The sequence below is a fragment of the Podarcis cretensis genome (genome assembly GCF_951804945.1).
Source record: "Podarcis cretensis genome assembly, chromosome: 1".
NCBI lineage: Eukaryota > Metazoa > Chordata > Lepidosauria > Squamata > Lacertidae > Podarcis > Podarcis cretensis.
In genome coordinates this window covers 74636277-74656252 of record NC_137170.1, presented here as the reverse complement: position 1 = coordinate 74656252, position 19976 = coordinate 74636277, and the positions used below count along the sequence as shown (strand labels likewise).

The 19976-nt window shown below is 40.7% G+C and overlaps 2 protein-coding genes across 10 annotated transcripts in view; one reads left to right on the top strand and one right to left on the bottom strand.

The window, feature by feature from the left end:
• Positions 1 to 12841, top strand: part of SERGEF (secretion regulating guanine nucleotide exchange factor) — a 107104-nt gene extending 94263 nt beyond the window's left edge. For 2 of the 5 annotated variants that reach the window (XM_079966709.1, XM_079966713.1), the window contains exon 11: positions 6710 to 7331. In XM_079966709.1, the coding sequence (XP_079822835.1) occupies positions 6710 to 6891 (182 nt within the window). In that variant the 3' untranslated portion in view covers positions 6892 to 7331. Of the gene's footprint in view, positions 1 to 6709; positions 7332 to 9276; positions 10259 to 10667 lie in introns of those variants that run through there. The other 3 variants (XM_079966710.1, XM_079966712.1, XM_079966711.1) reach the window with 3 other exon arrangements.
• Positions 12617 to 19976, bottom strand: part of KCNC1 (potassium voltage-gated channel subfamily C member 1) — a 117681-nt gene continuing 110321 nt past the window's right edge. The window contains exons 3-5 of one of the 5 annotated variants that reach the window (XM_079966255.1): positions 17242 to 17430; positions 14772 to 14824; positions 12617 to 13940 (exon numbers count right to left, since the gene is read on the bottom strand). In XM_079966255.1, the coding sequence (XP_079822381.1) occupies positions 13881 to 13940; positions 14772 to 14824; positions 17242 to 17430 (302 nt within the window). In that variant the 3' untranslated portion in view covers positions 12617 to 13880. Of the gene's footprint in view, positions 14825 to 17241; positions 17431 to 19976 lie in introns of all 5 variants that reach the window. The other 4 variants (XM_079966254.1, XM_079966256.1, XM_079966257.1 and 1 more) reach the window with 4 other exon arrangements.

Genomic DNA, 19976 nt, shown 5'->3' with positions numbered 1-19976 from the left:
TGCTGCATACTGCAGGAATTAACTGAGGATGCCAGAATACTCTTGTATGTATACAGTAGTGTGTGTGTGTGTGTGTGTTCAGAATAAAGATTTTGGTTCTTGAAAACGTTTCTGAAAAAGGAGGGTACTAAGGGGTTTTCTTCAGCTCCTACACTCTCTGAAGAAAAATGCTGTTATAAATAAACACAAGCGCTGAAGCTTATTAAACCTTTTTTTTTAAAATACATTTCTTGCTATCCAGTTAGAGAACATCATGTTGCCATGGAGAGGATGCACCTTCAGATTTATTCTGTGGATATGTAAAGAAATGCCTCTTAATTGCTTCATTGTTACCCTTCCTCATGGTCATCTGTTGCCTCCTATGCCTGCCTGCCAACTCTTTTTGCATGTTTATTTTCATTACTTTAGGAAATCACCTCCCCTTGCTTATGTGCTGTTATCTTACTTCGCTTCACCTTAGTCCCTTTCTCCAGTGCCATTTCTGCCCCCTCATCCTGGTTAAGCTAACTTGAAATTATCTTGCTTAATGGAACATTGTTCTTTAATCTGCATGAGATAGAGGGCTGTGTAAGATGTATTAACACATTAAGTTGCTGTTGCATTTCCTTTTTTTAAAAAAAAAGAAGGGTAGATCTAAAAATATAGAATATTAATGGTGATTTTTATTGGAAGATAATTTGAAGCAATTAAAGTGCTGCCCTTCGGAGAGTTCTTGCTTTGATTGTAGAGAGAAGAGTTTTAGCTATCGGAATGCCTGCATTTCAGGTTAGGCCTTTTCATTGCAGAAAATATAGAATGCTCACAATGCAGTTCAGAGCTTGAAACATCTGTGACCTCTTACTCCATTTGTCCAACAAATGGTTTTGTGGTTAAGGGGAGTAAGAAGGGAGTAGTAAGTAGCTACTTGTGCTGTCACCAGGATTTCCTTTATACAGAGGTATGCTGTCTTCAGTCTTATTTATTTATTTATTGACTTTGTATCCCACCCTTCTTCCCAAAGGAGACCAGGGTGGCAAACAACAAATGACAAAACACTAATACTTCCAGTACACATGCAGACTGGGAAAGATCTCAGCTTAAAAGATTTGCTGGAAGAGAAGGGTCTTCAGTTGGTAGCAGAAATACAACAGAGAGGGCACCTGTCTAATATTTTAAGGGTAGGGAATTCTGAAGAGTAGCTGCCACAAAACTAAAGGCCTGATTCCTATGTTGTGTGAAACTGACCTCCTGATAATATGGTACCTGCAGGGGACCCTCAGCACAGTGATCAACTTGTTAAAGAGTAAAACTATCTTTTAGATATCCTGATCCCAAGCTGTATAGGGCTTTATACGCCCAAAACACCACCTTGAACTTAAACCCAGCAGCTAATTGACTGCTTATGTAATGTTTTTCAACAGCAAAGTCAAATGTTAGTAATATCTTGCCCCAGCGAGCAGCTGAACTTTGCACCAGCTACAACTTCTGGACTAACTCAAGGACAGCCCCACATAGATGGCATTTCAGTAACCCTGGTTTCAGGGTACCAGTGCCTGGACCATAGTGGTCGGGCTATCCTGGTCCAGAAGCACCAGTAGCCTTACTAGCCAAAGCTGGTGAAAGACATTCCAAAACACTTAGGTCATCTGGGCCTCTAGTGACAGAAATGGATCCAGGAGCAGCCCCAGGCTATGAACTTGCCCTTTCCAGGGAAGTACAACACCATCCAAAGCAGGTAATTTACTATTTATCTGGACTCAGAAACTGCCCACTCACAGTGCCTTTGTCTTGCTAGGATTCAGAGAAAGTTTGTTGCCCCTCATCCAGCTCACTGCCGAGTCCAGGCACTGGTCCATAGTATGAATCAATTATATACACATAAATGCTGGAGGTGCAACTTGTATAGAGCTAATATAGTCAATTCCCTCACCCCCCGCACTTGCCCTAAAATCATAAATCACTGGGTTTCCATAGCAACTGAATTTTTCTTGCTTGCTTGGACCATAAGATGAATAAGCCTTTTTAATTCTCCACGCCCCTCTCAATCTTCCAGATCTATCAAGAACTCCGGCTTGTATAATGTCATATATGCCTTCTAGTCTGCCCAATAAAAGTATGCAAGAAATATGATTATTTAGGAATCTGTGTGCTGTCTTTCAGGGCTATACAGCCCTCTCAAGGTGGTTCATATGATAAAAACATACAAATTTCTCAATAAAAATAGCAATTCAACCTAAAAACAACAACCAGCAGTAAAAATAGAAAATGGGACTGACTAGCAGACCAATCCAGTACTGCTGGCAGTATTGCTGCCAATGGAATACCTCAAAATGGGTTTTTTTTTTTGGGGGGGGGGAGTTGCATGCTGGGCCAGCACAGGTTCTGCTTCATCCTGAGCCACCCCTATTTGCATCATGTACTATTAACAGGTCTGATCCTGGTCTCTTGGCTTCTCCAGTGGTGCTGGTGCAGTGACAAGGTCCCGCCCCCCCACCTCCCACCCTAGTCAGTATGAGTACAATATGAGTAAAGTGTTTTGTTAGCTGTTCGTTATCACAAGATTTAGAAAACCTTTGGGAGTAAGCCTGACTTAGGCAGAAGCCATCATTTCAGGGAAGTAATTCAGAATTTATGAAACCAGCGGTTAGTTTTATTCTGTAACTGATTCAGGTTCCTGGTTTGTTGCCACGGTTGTTTTGAAATTGATTATCCTTTTCTAACAGTTTATTTGAGGAATGGGGGAAGGGCTGTGTAAGAAAGGACCTGCCAGCAAATTGTCTGATGAACACACATATTAACTGGTGCTCATACTTTAAACAGGGAGGGTGGAATCTTAATGCTGTGAGGAATAATCTCAAGCAGCCAAACTGGATGTTAAGCTCTTCATTTGTGTTTCATTCTTTCATTTGTGTTTTAGATTACTCAAGTACATTGTTGGGGTTGGCCAACATAGAAAAAAATGGCAATTTCTGAACTGGGACACCAGTAGTAAACAATGGATTGGAATTCTTTTTATTCTAATCAGTGATTAAAATTTTATTAGCGGTCTTTAAAGATATTGACAGGGCGGCTCTTCAGGGATGAGCAATCTAAAGACTTGCCTTCTTGTTTCCATAGCAACCCAGCATCTCCATCCTTTCAAAGCAACCCAGCCTGCATCATGTACTGCAGAGGTATTAGATTCAGCAGAATTACATTAACAATCAAGTGTCTTTCCATTTCCTAAATGTTTGCTGCATGAAAATGGGCTGTGCTGGCATTTAACGAAGATAAGAGAAGCAGGGAGGGGGAGGGAAGCACACTCTTCTCCTGGAAACCTCTAATTTTTAGACTCATGATATTTCTCTCTTAGATTTGGATTGTTCATAATTCATCAAAAAGGAGCAATTTGCCCTTTTTAGACATTGTGTGTCTCTGAAAAATCATAACAACGAGAAAATACCTTGTATTTTTGACCAGCTTACAGAATCAGTGTTTGATGTATGTTTGCGTTAACAGATTGTGCAGGTCTTACATTAACAATGCGGTCAAGGTCTCAGTTAAAGGATACATTGGCAGAACACATTCTAGAACCCCTTATGTATGCGAATCATGCTTATGCTCAGAAATGCAGCTATAGTCAGGTGCAGGACCTTTCGTCTTCCCATCCGCTGTACTCTTCTGTACATGATAATCCTTCTACTGTTAAGTAATATAAGTCACTCAGGCCCAACCGTCTTCCTCTAATCACTAACACCAACCTCTGTCAACTTTGGACATGCTCCATCTTTCTATGTGATATTATGTAAGATTGGCTAGCACACCTTTTGACAGGTGTGTTGTGTGAAGATCGTTCTTGTAAATTTCAGAGGTATAGCTGTGCTGCAGCAAAAAACAACCAAGAGCCCTGTGGCACCTTAAAGGGCAAATCTAGGAGACAACAGTAAACTAACTACAGTCTAATGATGAAGTGGACTGCAACCCCCACAAGTATATGCCATAATAAGGGGCCGCAATACTCTTTGTTGTTCCTTGAAAATGTTATATTTAGATATAAGTACTTCTTTTATTCTTGAGGTGGTCAACATTCCAACTCAGTGGATGAGGCTAATAATCGAAAACTGATTTTAGAATATTTAGAACTTTTTTTCTACACATGCACTCAAATGTTATCGTATTGCTACCCAGTATCTGTAAAATCAAAAACCTTGCTCTCTCTAGGTATAAAGGAAGGGTATGCAGCCATGGTCCCTCCATTTAAAAATACAGGAGTTCTCTATGGGGTCATGGTGGATTCTTGCTATTGTTCCATTTTATAGCTGGGAAGGCTTGTTGGTTCAGTGCATAATTTATGTAGCAGTAAACCAGCCATTCTGAAGGAAATAGAGACACTCTGCTTGTTCTAATCAGCAAAAAAGGTTTGTGGATGGAGGAGAGGAGAAATTATGGTTCTCCTGCATCACATCTAGTTTGGCTGTAACATTTAACATGTTACAGGGCATTAAGTTCCAAGATATGCAGGACCTTTTTTCAGTCCATTATTCAGCTCACATTTGAAGAACTGGAGTAGCAACATGGAAACTGGTTCAGACATGAAAGGACCACCCAGTGAGGTAGATGCTTTTTAGTACGGAACACTTTCCCACATCCCCATTTTTCTTTTTCTTTTGAGGTATAGAATGATTTCAGCTATACACGTGAAACCAGGTTTTCTGTGTTGTGTTCCATCAAGGCTAATAGTGCCAGAAATCCAACAAGAAAACCTATTAATGCCCCATAACATGTTAAATGTTATAGCCAAATTAGATGTGATGCAGGATGAACCATAATTTTTCCTCATTGCTTTATTAAATAAGGGATTTCTATACTGTACCTTCAACAGCAAGACGTTCCCATCTTGGTTTACGAAATGTGTCAATTTGGATCTTTTCTTTGGATCTTTCAACCCCCCTCCAAGTGAAGAGCAACCATGGAAGGAGAAACCATGTATATGCGGGAGACAATCAATCAATCAATCAATCAATCAATCAGATCAGATCAGAACTACAGTGATTGAGGGAGGATTTGCTTGCCTGTTTGACCCTGCAAAGGTGGTGGCAGTTGGTTATTAAGAAAATGGTGTAGACGGAGAGGCTTATTCGTTCCTCCTTTCTCTTTTTGCATCTGCAAAGAAATCAGAAGTTTCTCCTTCTAGTTTTCAGCTAACACAAGGTACTTGGAAAACCATGGTTTGTTTAACTAAGGGTCATTTGCAGGCCATGAAAGTCAGCAAATTGAGCAGGAGAAAAGTCCTTAGTGGTGGCTTACTTTCACAAGAAACAGCAGTGCATTAAAAAAATTGCAATTAATTATTCTGCCACTGTTTGTAGCAATGGTGTTGGCAAATTGGTGTCTTGGTAGGCCACGATGTTCTCAAAAAATGTTTCGGGAAGGCAACCAGGTCTGGGCACAGTATTATTTCAGAGGCATTGTGTGTGGAGGGGTGGAGGGAGAGAAAGATGGCTGTGTGGTGTAGTGGTTAAGAGCAGTAGATTCGTAATCTGGGGAACCGGGTTCGCGTCTCCGCTCCTCCACATGCAGCTGCTGGGTGACCTTGGGCCAGTCACACTTCTTTGAAGTCTCTCAGCCCCACTCACCTCACAGAGTGTTTGTTGTGGGGGAGGAAGGAAAAGGAGAATGTGAGCCGCTTTGAGACTCCTTCAGGTAGTGATAAAGCGGGATATCAAATCCAAACTCTTGTTCTTCTTCTCTCACAAAGGGCAGGGTATGTTCACTCTTGAGGCTGGGTATTTTCCCAAAGACTGGGGAAATATCCCACAAGCTAAAACATTAATTTTTAATATTAACTTGAAAGTTTTAGGTCAATGATTTGAGCGTGTAGTTTTAGATCTGACTATTAGAATACTTAGGTTACTTTTTCTGGGTCTGAATACTGAGCTAAATAGAGAACTTGTTTTCCCAGAGCAGTAGCCTACTTGATATCTCACTGTTATTGCTTAAGTGTGATTCAGTTACACTGGCATAAGTTTGAAAGAAAGAGTATCGCTCTATTTGTAAAGGCGTTTTTCTTTGATTGTCGGTGCCAAAAGGAGCACAGTAATACCAGAAATAGTTTCCAGAAAACTGAGCTGCCACTTTTCAGACTTTTTGGCGTCAACCCCTTTTATAAGGCTGAGAATTTTGTACTGAATTTCAGAGCCCTAAATATCACCAGCAAACGCGGTTCTTCATCTGCGAGAGGAAAAATAAACAGATAATGTAAGAGATACTTAGATAATGGAATGTTGCATGTACTAAGTTGGATTGAGACCTTAAAGTTCACACTATGATTCCCTTCTTGAATAATCCGTAATGAAAATATTAGGTCATATGCGACCCCGACTCCTGATTTTTAATTCCCAGTCTATGCTCTTGTAGAATAAAGTGGTGGCACAACAGCCCAATTCTGTGCATGTTTACTTGGAAAGTATTTTGAGAAAAGGCTATAGCTGGGCATGCAGATGGTTTCATGTTCAGTTCCCAGCATTTCCAGATGGAGCCACTGCCAATTAGTGTAAAGAACCGTGAGCTAGTTGGGCCAGTGGTTTGATTCCATATATGGCAGCTTCTTATGTTCTTAAGCAAGTAACACTGAAACATACCCAGTGCACTGCAAGGCTGTTGCTGATTGCTAAATTGATGACCTCGGGAATATCGGTGCTGTATTAGTTGCTTTAATGCTCTGATTACAACATGTCTTCCTTTCTTGTAGGTAGCCAGTGTTTTTCCTGGGGATGGAATGAACACGGGATGTGTGGCAACGGAACAGAAGCCAATGTTTGTGTCCCTCAGCCTGTTGGGACTTTGAGTTCTGCAAAGCTGCTTTTGATTGGATGCGGAGCTGGACATTCCATGGCATATTGCCATTTGCCACGCTTCAACCTTCCACCATAGAAATGTCAGCACAATTTCAAGTACTATAATTGTTGGTGTACTAATATTTATATACAGCTAACCAAGGTTGTGAAAATTACTGGGGAAACCGGGTGCTGGTTTAAAAGCAAACAAAAGGGACTTTTCCTGTAATACTCTTTAAAAACATAATCAACAACAATGACTGAAATATAATATTTCCTGGTAAAAGTAGGCAGAATCCAGTGGAATTAGTCGAGGAACTATACTTGGTTACTAACTCAAGTCTCATTAATTTCTATGGGAGATGGTAATGCCCAACATTTGTTAGATTGAACTCATATATATGTTTTTTGCTTGCTTCTTTTTTTAACAGCTTGAGCAATTTGTGTCATCAGCAAATCTGGCCACTTAATTGCTCACCCGCAATTCCAGAATATTCATGAAAACATTAAAAAGCACTGGTCCCTTGGTGGATTCCATTTCTTGTGTCTATTCATTGTCAGAATCATTCATTTATCCCCACTCTCTGCTTCCTGTTCATGCCTGCCTTTTAGCTCATGCCTGCTAAGCTTGCTCAGGAGTCTTTGCTGACGTTGCACAATGATCACCCAAATCTCCATGCCTATTGACACTCTCAAATAATTGTCAAAGGTTAGTGAGTCAGGACTTACCTTTGCAGAAGTCACATTGGTTCTTCTTCAGCAAGGTTTATTCTTCTATATGCTGGGTAATTTTATCTTGAATATTGCTGATGTGAAGATAATCAGATTATACCTTCTGGGATCCAGCCAGATCCTTTTAATAAAAAATGGTATTAAATTGGCCATTTTCCAGTCCTCGGGTACAGGCATAATTTACAAATTTTCATTAGAAGCTCTGCATCTTCACATTTTTAATTCTCCGAGAGCTGTCGAGTAGATGCCATCTAGATTGAGTAACTTTGTTCATTTTTAGTTTATCAATAAGTTCTAGAACTTTGTTACCAGTTCTTTAGACTCCTTTCCTAAGAAAGTTAGTTCAGACACAGGGATATGCCTATGGAAGCCTTTGAAGTTGAGGCCAATGAGTTTTGTCCTAGATCAGGAATTTGGGAGAAGTGCCATACTGTTTAAATAATGACAATTTTGTTGGGAGAATTTCTGGACAGAGGTGTAGGGCTTGATGTGTAAGAAGAGGCGGCCAGGGAGGTAAAAGTTGCAGTAGTCTAGACAGAGAATGCCCAAAACAAGGAAAAGAGCTTTCATCAAAGGTGTGGAGAGGGAGGGGTATATTTTTACAGAACTGTACAAGGAGAAGTGGTAAAGAGTGTAAAGAGTCTTTAGCATTCTGTGAAAACTGTATAGTGATCTCCTTTCTTTTTCTCCTTTGCACTGTTCTGGGGGTTCTTTCAACCCCCCGAGCAGATTTTGAGAGGGTGAAGGGGAGAAAGTCCTATTGTGCTAGCAGGAATCCTTGTGCTGACGTCTGCTAGTGCAACAGTTTACTTGAAGGTGATTAATGCTTTGCAATCGGGTGCACAAAGTAACTAAATCCAGTGTCAAAATTGCCATGGATCTCTCTATGAACGCTGGAGTCTACAGAAAATTGAATATTGATGGAAGGTGAGATAACAAACTGTCAATCAGGTCTTTACCACTAAACATGATACAGCTTTCTACCATAAGAATCCTACCTCTTGTTAGGTAAATAGTATCAAGTGACAAGGATGTACTACAATGTAACAAAAGACTGAGCAAGCAGTAGTGCAACTGATTATTATAAACATTAGTATTATGATTTGACAGCAAAGTGGCATCTTGTGACTTACCCAGCAGTGATGCTGGGGGAAAGAGTTCATCTAATAAAGCATCTTTCAATAAAAACAACTCTAGAGGTGACCTCTAGCCCAGAGGACTTCAAGCCATGGGGGGACGGGGACAGAATCTCGCTTAGATTCTTTTGGACAGTTCAAAGTTGGGTTCTCTTGGTAGTATCCATGTATGCAAAGCATGCACTAAGCTGTAGCCTGCTAGAATGATTTATTGAATCAAAGTGAAAGCTGTAATATTGCATATATGTATGTATGTGTCTGTGTATGTTTTCAAAGCACTCATATCTTGCCCTTTATAGTAAAAGACATAGCATTTTTGTGCTTAGTTGCATAGATTCATACAGTTGGAAGGGATGCCCCTAAGTAATTTCCTGCAGGCTGTGCATCCTAAATCTGTGGTACCCAAAATAGGGATCTCTACCCTTTGGGGGGGGATGGAGGGGGTTGAGGGTGTAAGGGAAACTCTAAGGAAGAAAATGTCATATACTCCTCAGACACCTTAGCTGGGTAAATTTCTGTGGTTTTTGAAATACCTTGGGTATTTATGTACCTCTCTTCATGATGAGATAATGACATCCCTTTTTATTTGAATTAATTTGTTGTCCTTTCTGCAGCACTAATAATCACACTGTGTCTGGGGAGGAGGCGGAGAGAGTAGAAGAAGAAGAAGAAGAAGAAGAAGAAGAAGAAGAAGAAGAAGAAGAGTTTGGATTTGATATCCCGCCTTTCACTCCCTTTAAGGAGTCTCAAAGCGGCTAACATTCTCCTTTCCCTTCCTCCCCCACAACAAACACTCTGTGAGGTGAGTGGGGCTGAGAGACTTCAGAGAAGTGTGACTGGCCCAAGGTCACCCAGCAGCTGTATGTGGAGGAGCAGGGAATCGAACCCGGTTCACCAGATTACAAGTCCACTGCTCTTAAGCACTACACCACACTGGTAAAAGCATAGTCCTAACTATTCTACTCAGTTCTGTTTAATTTAATGAGGTTTACTAGTTGGACTAGTCTGAGGTCCCTTCCGACTCTGCTTTTGTATACCAATAGTCTGTGTGACTGTTTCCCTCTCCCTGCCTCTACTGGTTACAAAAGATACTACAAAAATGCATTGCGTCTCCAGTACTTAATTCACATTAAGAACCTGACCTTATTAAAGGCTTGCTGTTGCTTGGGTAAGTGCGGACTGTGAAATGGTTTCAATGAGAAAGTAGCAGGTAGGATGGTTTGTTTGAAATCAAAGAAAAACCATTGCGTTATTTGGAGCGGTGAGGAGAAAAGAAGGGCAACCATCACATGAGTGTTGCCTTGGGGCGCTTTCATCCTATATACTTCAGTGCTCAGCTCAATTCTGAGTTTTCTTGCTTTATCTCTGCTCTGTTTCCTTTGAGTCCTGACATGCTCATTTGTCCTAACAACCATTCCTTTCAGTAATCGTATTTTCTTTGTGCCTGTGAAACTTTAAAGAGAGTGAGAGCGAGAGCAATTTATATGAAAAATCATTTTCTCCTAGATTAATGGCCATTACGTTTGACTCTTATCACAGTGTCATTAGCTAGAATCTTTTCTGGAGTGAGAGAATAAAAGAAACCACTTTCCTGACTGGCTTTTGCAGAATTATCCCACCATACATCATGTGTCACACCAGTTCATGGAAAATACAATGGGTTTGCTGCTTAAAGATGCCAAGGGTGTTAATCTGCTACATGCAGCTACCGTGTCCAATTTTATATCTTTCTAAAACTCAGTGGATCATCTGAGCCTCATATACCAAAAGGGTGAGACTTGGGGATCATTTAGTTTATATGGAGTAGATTCTGTTGGAAATACACCCTCCCACCTCTTAAAATGATGTGCTGTTTCTGAAATACACTAGCCTAATAATAATTCAAGATTCTTTAGAATTTGATATTCTGTTGTAGGACTTCAATTGAGAACATTATAACCACTACACAGATCGCTTGTGGATTTAAAGTTGCTGTTACTCATATTGTTATCCTCTTCCTAAATAGGGTAGAGAGAGGTTGCCACACAATCCCTTTTCTGAAGATCATGCATGGATTTCCTGAAACCTAAGCACAAATCAATATACTAGTTTTGATAAGGAAAGTCTTGTGGCTTTGGGTTGACTTCATCAAGCGATTTCCCCTGCTGCTCTATCCCATCATGATCTCTAATTTTAAAACTGGCCTCCTGACTGTACCATCTGTTATCCATAACCTTATAACAAATCCATGTTCTTCTGTGATTGATCTTGGAGCCTGTTCCAACTTAAGTTCAAACATGTAATGCTTCTACACATACACCCGCTGTAACGTGGGGCTCATGGCTATCACTCACCATAAATCATTGGCAGATAGGTAGCCGTGTTGGTCTGCCATAGTCAAAACAAAAAAAATTCCTTCCAGTAGCACCTTAAAGACCAACTAAGTTAGTTCTTGGTATGAGCTTTCGTGTGCATGCACACTTCTTCAGATACACTGAAACAGAAGTTTCCAGACCCTTCTATATAGTGAGAAGGTGGGGAGGGGTATTACTCAGAAGGGTGGTGGGAATGGGTGATTGGCAGATAGCTGTGATGAGCCTGTTGACGACTCTTAACGACTGCAATAGGTCTTACAGGAAAAAGCAAGGGGTGAGAAGGTGAAAAATGGCTTTGTCATGTATAATGAGATAAGAATCCAAGGTCTTTGTTCAGACCAGGACTCTCCATGGTTTTAAGTTTGGTGATAAGTTGCAATTCAGCAGCTTCTCTTTCCAGTCTATTTCTGAAATTCCTTTGTAGTAAAACAGCTACTTTGAGATCTTGTATAGAATGTCCTGGGAGATTGAAGTGTTCTCCTACTGGTTTCTCTGTCTTGTGATTCCTGATGTCTGATTTATGTCCGTTTATTCTTTGGCGTAAGGTCTGGCCTGTTTGTCCAATATAGAGAGCTGAAGTTAATAGTGCCAATACCTGAAATGATGGGGCGTCCTGGATTTCCTGGTTTGTGTATTTTAGGTAGAAGATAGAAAGTTCCTGGTCGAGGTTCTGTTGGTGTGTTAGTGAGGATCTGTTCTTGGATGTGTGGGGGTAGCTCCTTACAGCTATCTGCCAATCACAGGCTCATCACAGGCTCATCACAGCTATCTGCCAATCACCCATTCCCACCACCCTTCTGAGTAATACCCCTCCCCACCTTCTCACTATATAGAAGGGTCTGGAAACTTCTGTTTCAGTGTATCTGAAGAAGTGTGCATGCACACGAAAGCTCATACCAAGAACTAACTTAGTTGGTCTTTAAGGTGCTACTGGAAGGAATTTTTTTTGTCATAAATCATTGGGAGAGGGGGAGGCCTGTGGATCGCACAGTGGATGAGAGCTCCATTAGTTCCCATTTTGCATGTTAACATCAGAAATGAGGGGGGGGGGGAGTGTGACCAATTCATGCTTTCCCCACTCTATTAAATGCTAGAACCAGGCTACTAAGATAATAACTGGAAAAGCATATCTCCTATTTGAATGGATTCAGAAAATTTGGTTCATAGTTAATATGATTAAGCTAACATTGCAAAGGAATACCTATAAACCAAGTTTATTCTACAACATTTCCAGTTCAAATATATACGTCTCATACCAACTAGTAGTTCCAGAAGTCTTATTTTCTTCCAGAGATGTTTGGTAGAGGTATTCAAACAGTGAATTTGTAACCCTTGAAGAAATACCTTGCATGGGATGTTCAAACTACAAGAATGATGTTGACAAGCAATCTCTATATCTTACTCTTTGAATCCCATATGAAATATGATAGCTCCCCCCATGAGTCTCTGTTACTACCCTTAATATTTGACAGCTTTAGACATAACTCACTATTTCCTAAAATTATTTTGCTCTTGATCCCTTTTAAAGACTTACATGATGTGGGTTGCTGTTGTAAAGTGGAGAATTTAAGAGAACCACAGAAGAAAACCCAACTTCACATTATCATCTAAAAAGCCAAACTTTTATTATTAAAGGGGAAAGAAGAGAGGGAGCAAAAGAGACCTACATAACTCTACGTTATACCTTCCATATGTTATATTTATTAGTGTCGTGAAGACTGTAGACACGAGTTGTATCAAGGATTTGGAGGAACCAGTTGATGATGCAGTCACCAATTTTGCCATTTTAGAAGCAAATTAAAATCAAGCTTCTTTTATATTTCCACTGGGAGTCTTGTATTTATTCACGATTTCAGAAGTGTATCTGGAAACCTCTGATCATTTTAGAAAAGAATTCTGATTTACACTGTACAGCAGGCATTGAAACCATGATACAAAATTTATTTCATGCTAGGATTTGTTTTGCATAACATTGTGCATGCATTTTACTCAGAAGTTCTAAATTGCATACAATGCCATCATCTTGTTTCTTAAACTCTGAGACAAGCTTACACTTGAGTAGCTTCCTGATTTGTATACTGTAAGTCCCAGATTTTCTGATTTTTCTGATTTTTTTTTTTAAAAAAACATTTTGTTGTTGTTAAATTCATCACTGATTACGTAATGCGAACAATTTGCCATGAAGGGTCTTCACATTGGATCTATACACCAATAAAATACAACATAACCAGAGCTGGAAAATAAGTCTAGACCAGCTGTTACCATCAGGTCCAAGAGTTGGTCCCATGTTTCACAAGCATGCCAACAAAAACAGACAGGAAAAGAAAGTTGTTTGTACAGTTTACACAATTCTAGTTGAATGAAAAGTTCTTGATTGTTTTTTCACGTTAATGTGATGTATTTATGAAGGCTTGGTCAATATGACCGCCCGATTCCACTTTTAAAACCATTAACTCTTTTTATCTTGTATACAAAAAGAAGCAATCCATAGCAAAGGAATGTACGGTTTTAGAACATTTTACAGTTTGGCTACAACAATGTATGTAAAAGTAAAGAGCTTTGAAAGAAAATAGATCACTTTGCCTCCCACCCCCCCTTTAAAGTTACTCATACAATTGCAGGTTTTTTTGTTTTCATGCAATTCATGCTATGGAACAACAAAAAAAAAATCTATCATTTGTTACATTTTGGCCATAGAAAAAGCCTGCAAATCTACTTATATCTGTGAAACCACATAGAATCATCCTGCAAACTTGCATGGAGTGAGATTACATTTGTCCAAATGAGGAGGTCTTCTATGCCTGCACAGTTCCACCCAGACGTTTACAAGCCATCATTGTCCATCTCGTTCTCTCCATGTCAAGTCACTTTGACTGCCTCTGTTGGCATATATTTAGCAATGACAGGACTTTCTTTGCAAAGATCTGCATGTAAAGAATATAATCAATACTTGAGCTTCTCTCCTGCGCTTTTCAAATCAAGCTGGGTGTTTTAAAGGAAGGAGGACTAAGGTGGAAAGAGCTACATGCAGAGGCAGCCAGTTTTCTTCTCCGCCAGTACTTTTTCCCATGCAGTCAGCCAGCCAGCTAGAGACCTCTCTAGAGTGTATCTTATTGCTTTCAACATAGAATAGGCGCCCATGCAAAGTTTCATCCTACTGCGTGTGTTTTGCTCAAACTCCTGCAGGGTTCCTATGGCTCAAAAATATCCTGAGTAAAGCAAAATCTTCAATCGTTGGCAAGTTTCAGCATTGGCCTGAATGCCTAACCCATTCCATAAGAGCCAGTGGATCCACCATTAGCCAAGAAAAAGCACATACCAGCCTGATGCAACCTTAGAGGAAACTACATGATGCATCCACCTTGTTGTCTTATGTTCCAATATCATGCAGTGTTATGGCCCGCCAAAGCTACTAATGCCCACCTAGTGTCATCTCAGCGCTACCAATCAAGGATGTTGTCAGTGTAAGCGTTACTAAAACCAGTAGTAACACCGTCCCCATGAGATGCTACCGAGAGACAGACCGCTTCAATCATCATCATCATCATCATCATTTGCATTATATTGTGACAGCTCATAGGTCAATTAGAAAGAATAGCATTTCTTTTTCTTTCTTTTTTCTTTCTTTTTTTAGTATTATGATTTAGACCATTCTCTGCTACTGATCCATGCTACAAAATGGATGGGATGGGAGACCAAGAATGTCTCGTTGGGCTAGGAGAATTGTAGGGTGCAGGCTTTGAGGATAATCCTACCGCTTTTCCACTTATGCCAGCTATGCTGTTAAGACTCCGTGACATTTCATAACCTTCATTTAAAAAGAAAAAAAAAATGCAAAAATACAGCATTGGATCAACAACAGAATGGTCAACACAGTAGCCAGATCAGTAGCATCCTCATGCTTTGACATGCTGAGAGTAGTATCCCTTGCAACATGACCATGTCAGAAGCAATCAGAAAATGGTGGAGAGGGGAAATGACCTCCTTTCCCTTGGATGGAAACCCTCTACTATAATGTAGGCAATGCCATAAAGCAGCTGGAAGAAATAAACATCCCATGTTCTATATAGCTACATATCACATTATCTGAAGGTTGGGCCCCCTAAAAAGATGTCTTTATAACATAAAAGCCCATCTGAAAGCAAAAGCAGTTATTATGTTGCTATAGAGATACTACTCAGTTTGTTTACCAGTATTGTTGCATGCATTTGTTTTCCTTTCCCCTCTGCCAGTTTTTAGACATGCACAAAACAGCTCAGCAAATTATAGACAGTAAGACAATCTAGGAAATGAAATTTGGTTGGAACACAAAAGGTATATATACACACCCTCCCACCCCTCAAACAGGCCAACAATATGCTGACATTTTATACTTCTTTAGTTAGCTGGCTCTACTTTCACTCAACAGGCAGAGTCTGGTTCTTGTTGAGGTGCATCATGGGAACTACACTTTTTAAAAAAAAATCCCCAGTGAGATGACACTTTGCAGAAGTCTCAGAATACACTGAAGCAAGAACCAAAAGAAGAAGACTCCAGTTGAATGAAAGTGGCCAACACCTATCCAATACAGAATCAGATATAAAACACTTTGCTACAAAGGGAATTTTCAGCAGAGATACTTTCAAATGAAAGTACAATTATCCTACTATATCTTATCATCAATAGGCTTTGAAGCTAGAATTACAGCTGCTCTATTTCTACAACTGGCATTTATTCATAGTCTCCCCCTACCGACATGCAATACATCCTACAGTTTCTGTAGAGTACGACCTGTGCCATGGATTTCACCCTACCATATTTGCAGTTGGTCAGTATGCAGTGTTACACTCTATGGCCACAATTCACTGTTGTTGTTTTTGGTGGGGGACACCCAAAACTTGGCATGCTCTTCAGCAACCATTCACAGAAAGCTCCACAGGCACATTGGAGCCTCCGTCCACATGCTGGAGTTATCAGACCAGGGCGTATGTATACTACACTGAAATGGATTTAAATGATATGTTTTACGTATCTAAGCATGTGCTTGATAATCTCTTAGGGTGAGTATTAATTTGTTTGCATTTTCACCATCATCAGTTCATCCGCTTAAATAAGCCATGGTCTGCTTCCCTCTCCTTATAATAAATATAGATATATATATGTAAATATTTAAAATGCTCTTGTTTTTATTTCAGTAGTAGGTGCAGTCGATACGGTCATAAAAGTTTCGTGAAAATATTCAGGGAGATTGGCAACAGGCCACAATAACGAATGCTAACCGTGGTCAAGGCAAATGAACGTGGGAGCCAAAGGAGAGCATAACACTGTCTTCATGGAGTGGTGGCCATTCTACTGAATTATGAAAGCTGAGTGGGCTAGAGTTTAATGTTATGTGTTGTATATGGATAAGAGATGGCCAAACAATTGTCTTAAGATGCCCGCACTTTCTAAATAGCTGTCATTCCTGGATTATTCCGATCAGTGAGTCTCTCACATTCCTTGGGGAAGAAACTGGAATAGATTAAGGATACTGCTAACTACTCTCTATTGGCACTTGCTGAAATAAACCAACAAGGAAGACTAAGCTGCTTGACACTGTCACAAACATTGTTTTATTTTTGCTTCCCTCCCCACTCAGTGGTTCCCAAACTGGTACCTGTACCCTTAGGGGCACATGAGCACTTGCCAGAGAAAATGTAAAACAACAAAACTTATCATGCCAAGTGATTGCTCCTTGCATGACATTTGTTAAAGGTCAGTGACCTCTACCAGTGACCTACAAGTGACCTTCTGGAAATTCTGCTGAGCATGTTTGAATTGCCTCCTCCCCTCCGCCTGCCACACATGAAATTGGGGGGGGGGGTACAGGAGAAAGAGAAGGCGAGAGCTTAAAGAGGTTTTGTAGCAGGTGAAAGAGTTGGAACCATGTTGTCCCACAGCAATTGCAATAGGAAGGTGGAAAGAAGATTGAGCTGTGAAGCCTTGTGTGGCAGCTAAGGTCTTGGGGGCTGGTGCAGGTGAATGCTAGATTTGCACACTAGATGAAATGATTTGCAAAGGGCACACAGATTAAAGAGTTTGGGAACCACTGTTCCTAGCCCAGATTAGTAACTTAAAATGCAGGCATCAGGCTGTTATTGTAGCACAAGAAGCCACGATCTAAAACAAGCTCACTACTTATCAGTAAGTACTTTATCTCTTAAACTATGTTACTATCTATGTGATTACAGGACCTCATCTACATACCCTTTCTTATTCCTCCATCAGGCGGGCAGGGATATTCCCCGGTTGATAAGAGGAAGCAAGGTCCATATCTCTCCCGAGTGCCAGAACGGGTAAAGGGCAGGCCTTCCTCGGGTGACATAGCCTGGTCTATGTGGGGGCAGTCTTCATTTGCCAGCGCCGCCTTGGCCACCTCCCCATTCAGTTTCGAATCTTCAAACATATAAGCAGAAGGCTATTGAAACACTAAGAATGGTTTTATCAGAACGAAATCTGTTGGTAGGGTTCAACAGCTAAAAGGTGAGATAGAAAAAGGAAATAAAAAAAAGTAGCACATTTGCCCTAGGTATGTTGGAGGTGTGCAGCGCACCAAATGAAATTTCTTTTCTTTTTTTCCGAAAAGGAAAAGAGTGAAAGGGGAAAACAGAATGTTAGCTTGTTAGAAACAGGGTAGCTTTGGCTCCTAGCTCTGTGAGCAGGTCTGCAATTAGAAACGTGATTATATTTAGCATGATGGAAGATGGCACCCAAATTTTCTCAATAAACTTCCTAGAACTCAACAACTTTGGAGACTGGCACTGATTATGATTCTTTTTTTTTGTGTGGCATTCTAGCTTTGCTGATTTATACCTGTTGTGGTGCATTTCTCAGGAAATAATCCTTACACAAGTTGCTTCTGATTTGTTTCCATTTTGGTTTACACAAAATGGTGGCACACATTTAAGACAGATGCGCACAGACGACACAATGGAATATGACAGCAGAACATGGATTCTTTACAATAGAAATCCATTTGCTGAAGTTGTCTTCAAAGACATACTTTTTTTTTGCCTTTTGCAACGGCAGCACAGGATGGTACCTCAAGATAATCAAGCAGCTGATGGGATTTGAAAACAAACGCACATTGCAGATGATAATAGATGGCTTTTAAATGTGTCCATTTCAATCAACATGTTTCCATGAGAACAGACTTTTTCCTCTGTGTGACTTGCTTCACAATCTCAAAGCAGTTTAAAGTGCTATTCTAACATTTTAAAGTGCAAAGAATATATTGAATATATACTTGGAATATGGCACAGTTCAGTTGGGATGTTTTGGCCATAGAGGGATCACCAGGCATAAATGTAAACCCTTTCTTTTGAGTGGCGTAGCACAGATAGTTGCAGCATTCAAAGCCTCGGTTGCACAATGCTTATTACAAAAAGATAATTGGACAGACATGGCAGGTGATCCTATAGAGTTTAAATTAAAGGGGCAGTGTATAGAACAACAATTCTCATGACAGATCAATATTCCTTGCTCACGATAGATGTCAACAATAGTCACGATAGATTCCTTGCTCAAGACACTTCGTAGCTTTCACTGGCTCACAGACAGTGATTAATAAAATCAACCCAGAGGGATAAAAGAGAGCACAGAACAATCAAATATATTTGATATGAATTAACTAGCCAACCAACCAACCATTGTTGCTCTTTATAATTTGAAGAGCAGGATGTACATAAACAGCATTGTAAGGTTTCTTCCTGAGCCCTTAGTTCTATTCTTATAAACAGCTCTTTAATTTGCCAGCTTTAGAGATGAAGGGGAGTTCTGAATCCACTTATGCAAATCTGCTCCACTTCACTGTAGGGAGGAGTTGCGGTGGACCACGTGCCCACCCACTACCCTCCAGGGGCAGGGGGACAAATTCCCACATCACCCGGAGGTTCCTGGCCACGTCATCGACCAGCCAACCAATCTGCTGACTGGGGAGGTGTCCAAGGCGTGAGCTGGAAAGCTTCCTCTCGGCTCACTTCTTCAATCTCCCACCCTCCCTCCCTAATTTGCAGGTGTCAATACTGGCCTTGCTATGGGCCTTGGGTGGTCACCGTTGAGGGGCTTGGTTGGAATTTTTCCACTTGGCAAATTGGCATGGGCCATTTGGCTTTCGCCTACCTCGTAGCAATCATTACAACTTTGTAAGGTTTAGCGGTTAGGCATTGGTTGATCTTATGATGGGGGAGGGGAGGTGTGGCCATCACCTGCCCCTCCAAGCTTAAGGGTATTCCGTTAAAGGAATCCAGGGGTGTGGATCTTGTCCGAAGCCCAGGGCGGAGCTGGGGCCATGCCACAACCCCATCAGGAACCCTGGGGGAGCTCAAGTTGGTTTGCATTGACGGGGCTCCCCCTAACTTACTGGACTCCCTGTGTGACGGGCAGGAGTCAGATATAGTCGAGTTAATCCAATGCCTAAGCCAATACCGCTCACATTCTGTAACCAATAAAGTTGCGGCCTAAATTTGCCCAATAACATTAACCTAATATCTGCGTCCTTGTGTTTAATTCACAATTGAGAGGGTGGTTTCGGGGTCTTGACACGCAATAAGTGGAATGGGTGGGGAAAGGACCCAATACCTTGAAAAAGTACCTTTGCTCATTGCATTGTCATAATACTACATCTACTATACTCACTGCACGGCCCATGCTGGGCAACAAATTGCCAGTGCATCTGATGGGGACTGAATGTAAAAGTTGGAGAGATTGATAAGTGCTAACTAAATGCAAGCAGGGAGTGACCATCCTGAAGATGTACCACGGCACCTGTAACTTTGCTAATGCATTTTTTTTTATATAGTTTGGTATCTGGAAGACAAAGATAATATGGAAACAGAAACATTGCATTGAGTAGCAATTTCATCTTTTTCTACTGAAAAGTGAGTTTGAGCTGTTGTGCATTAACAAGCACAAACAGCTGATTCATAACTATCTGAATGTAA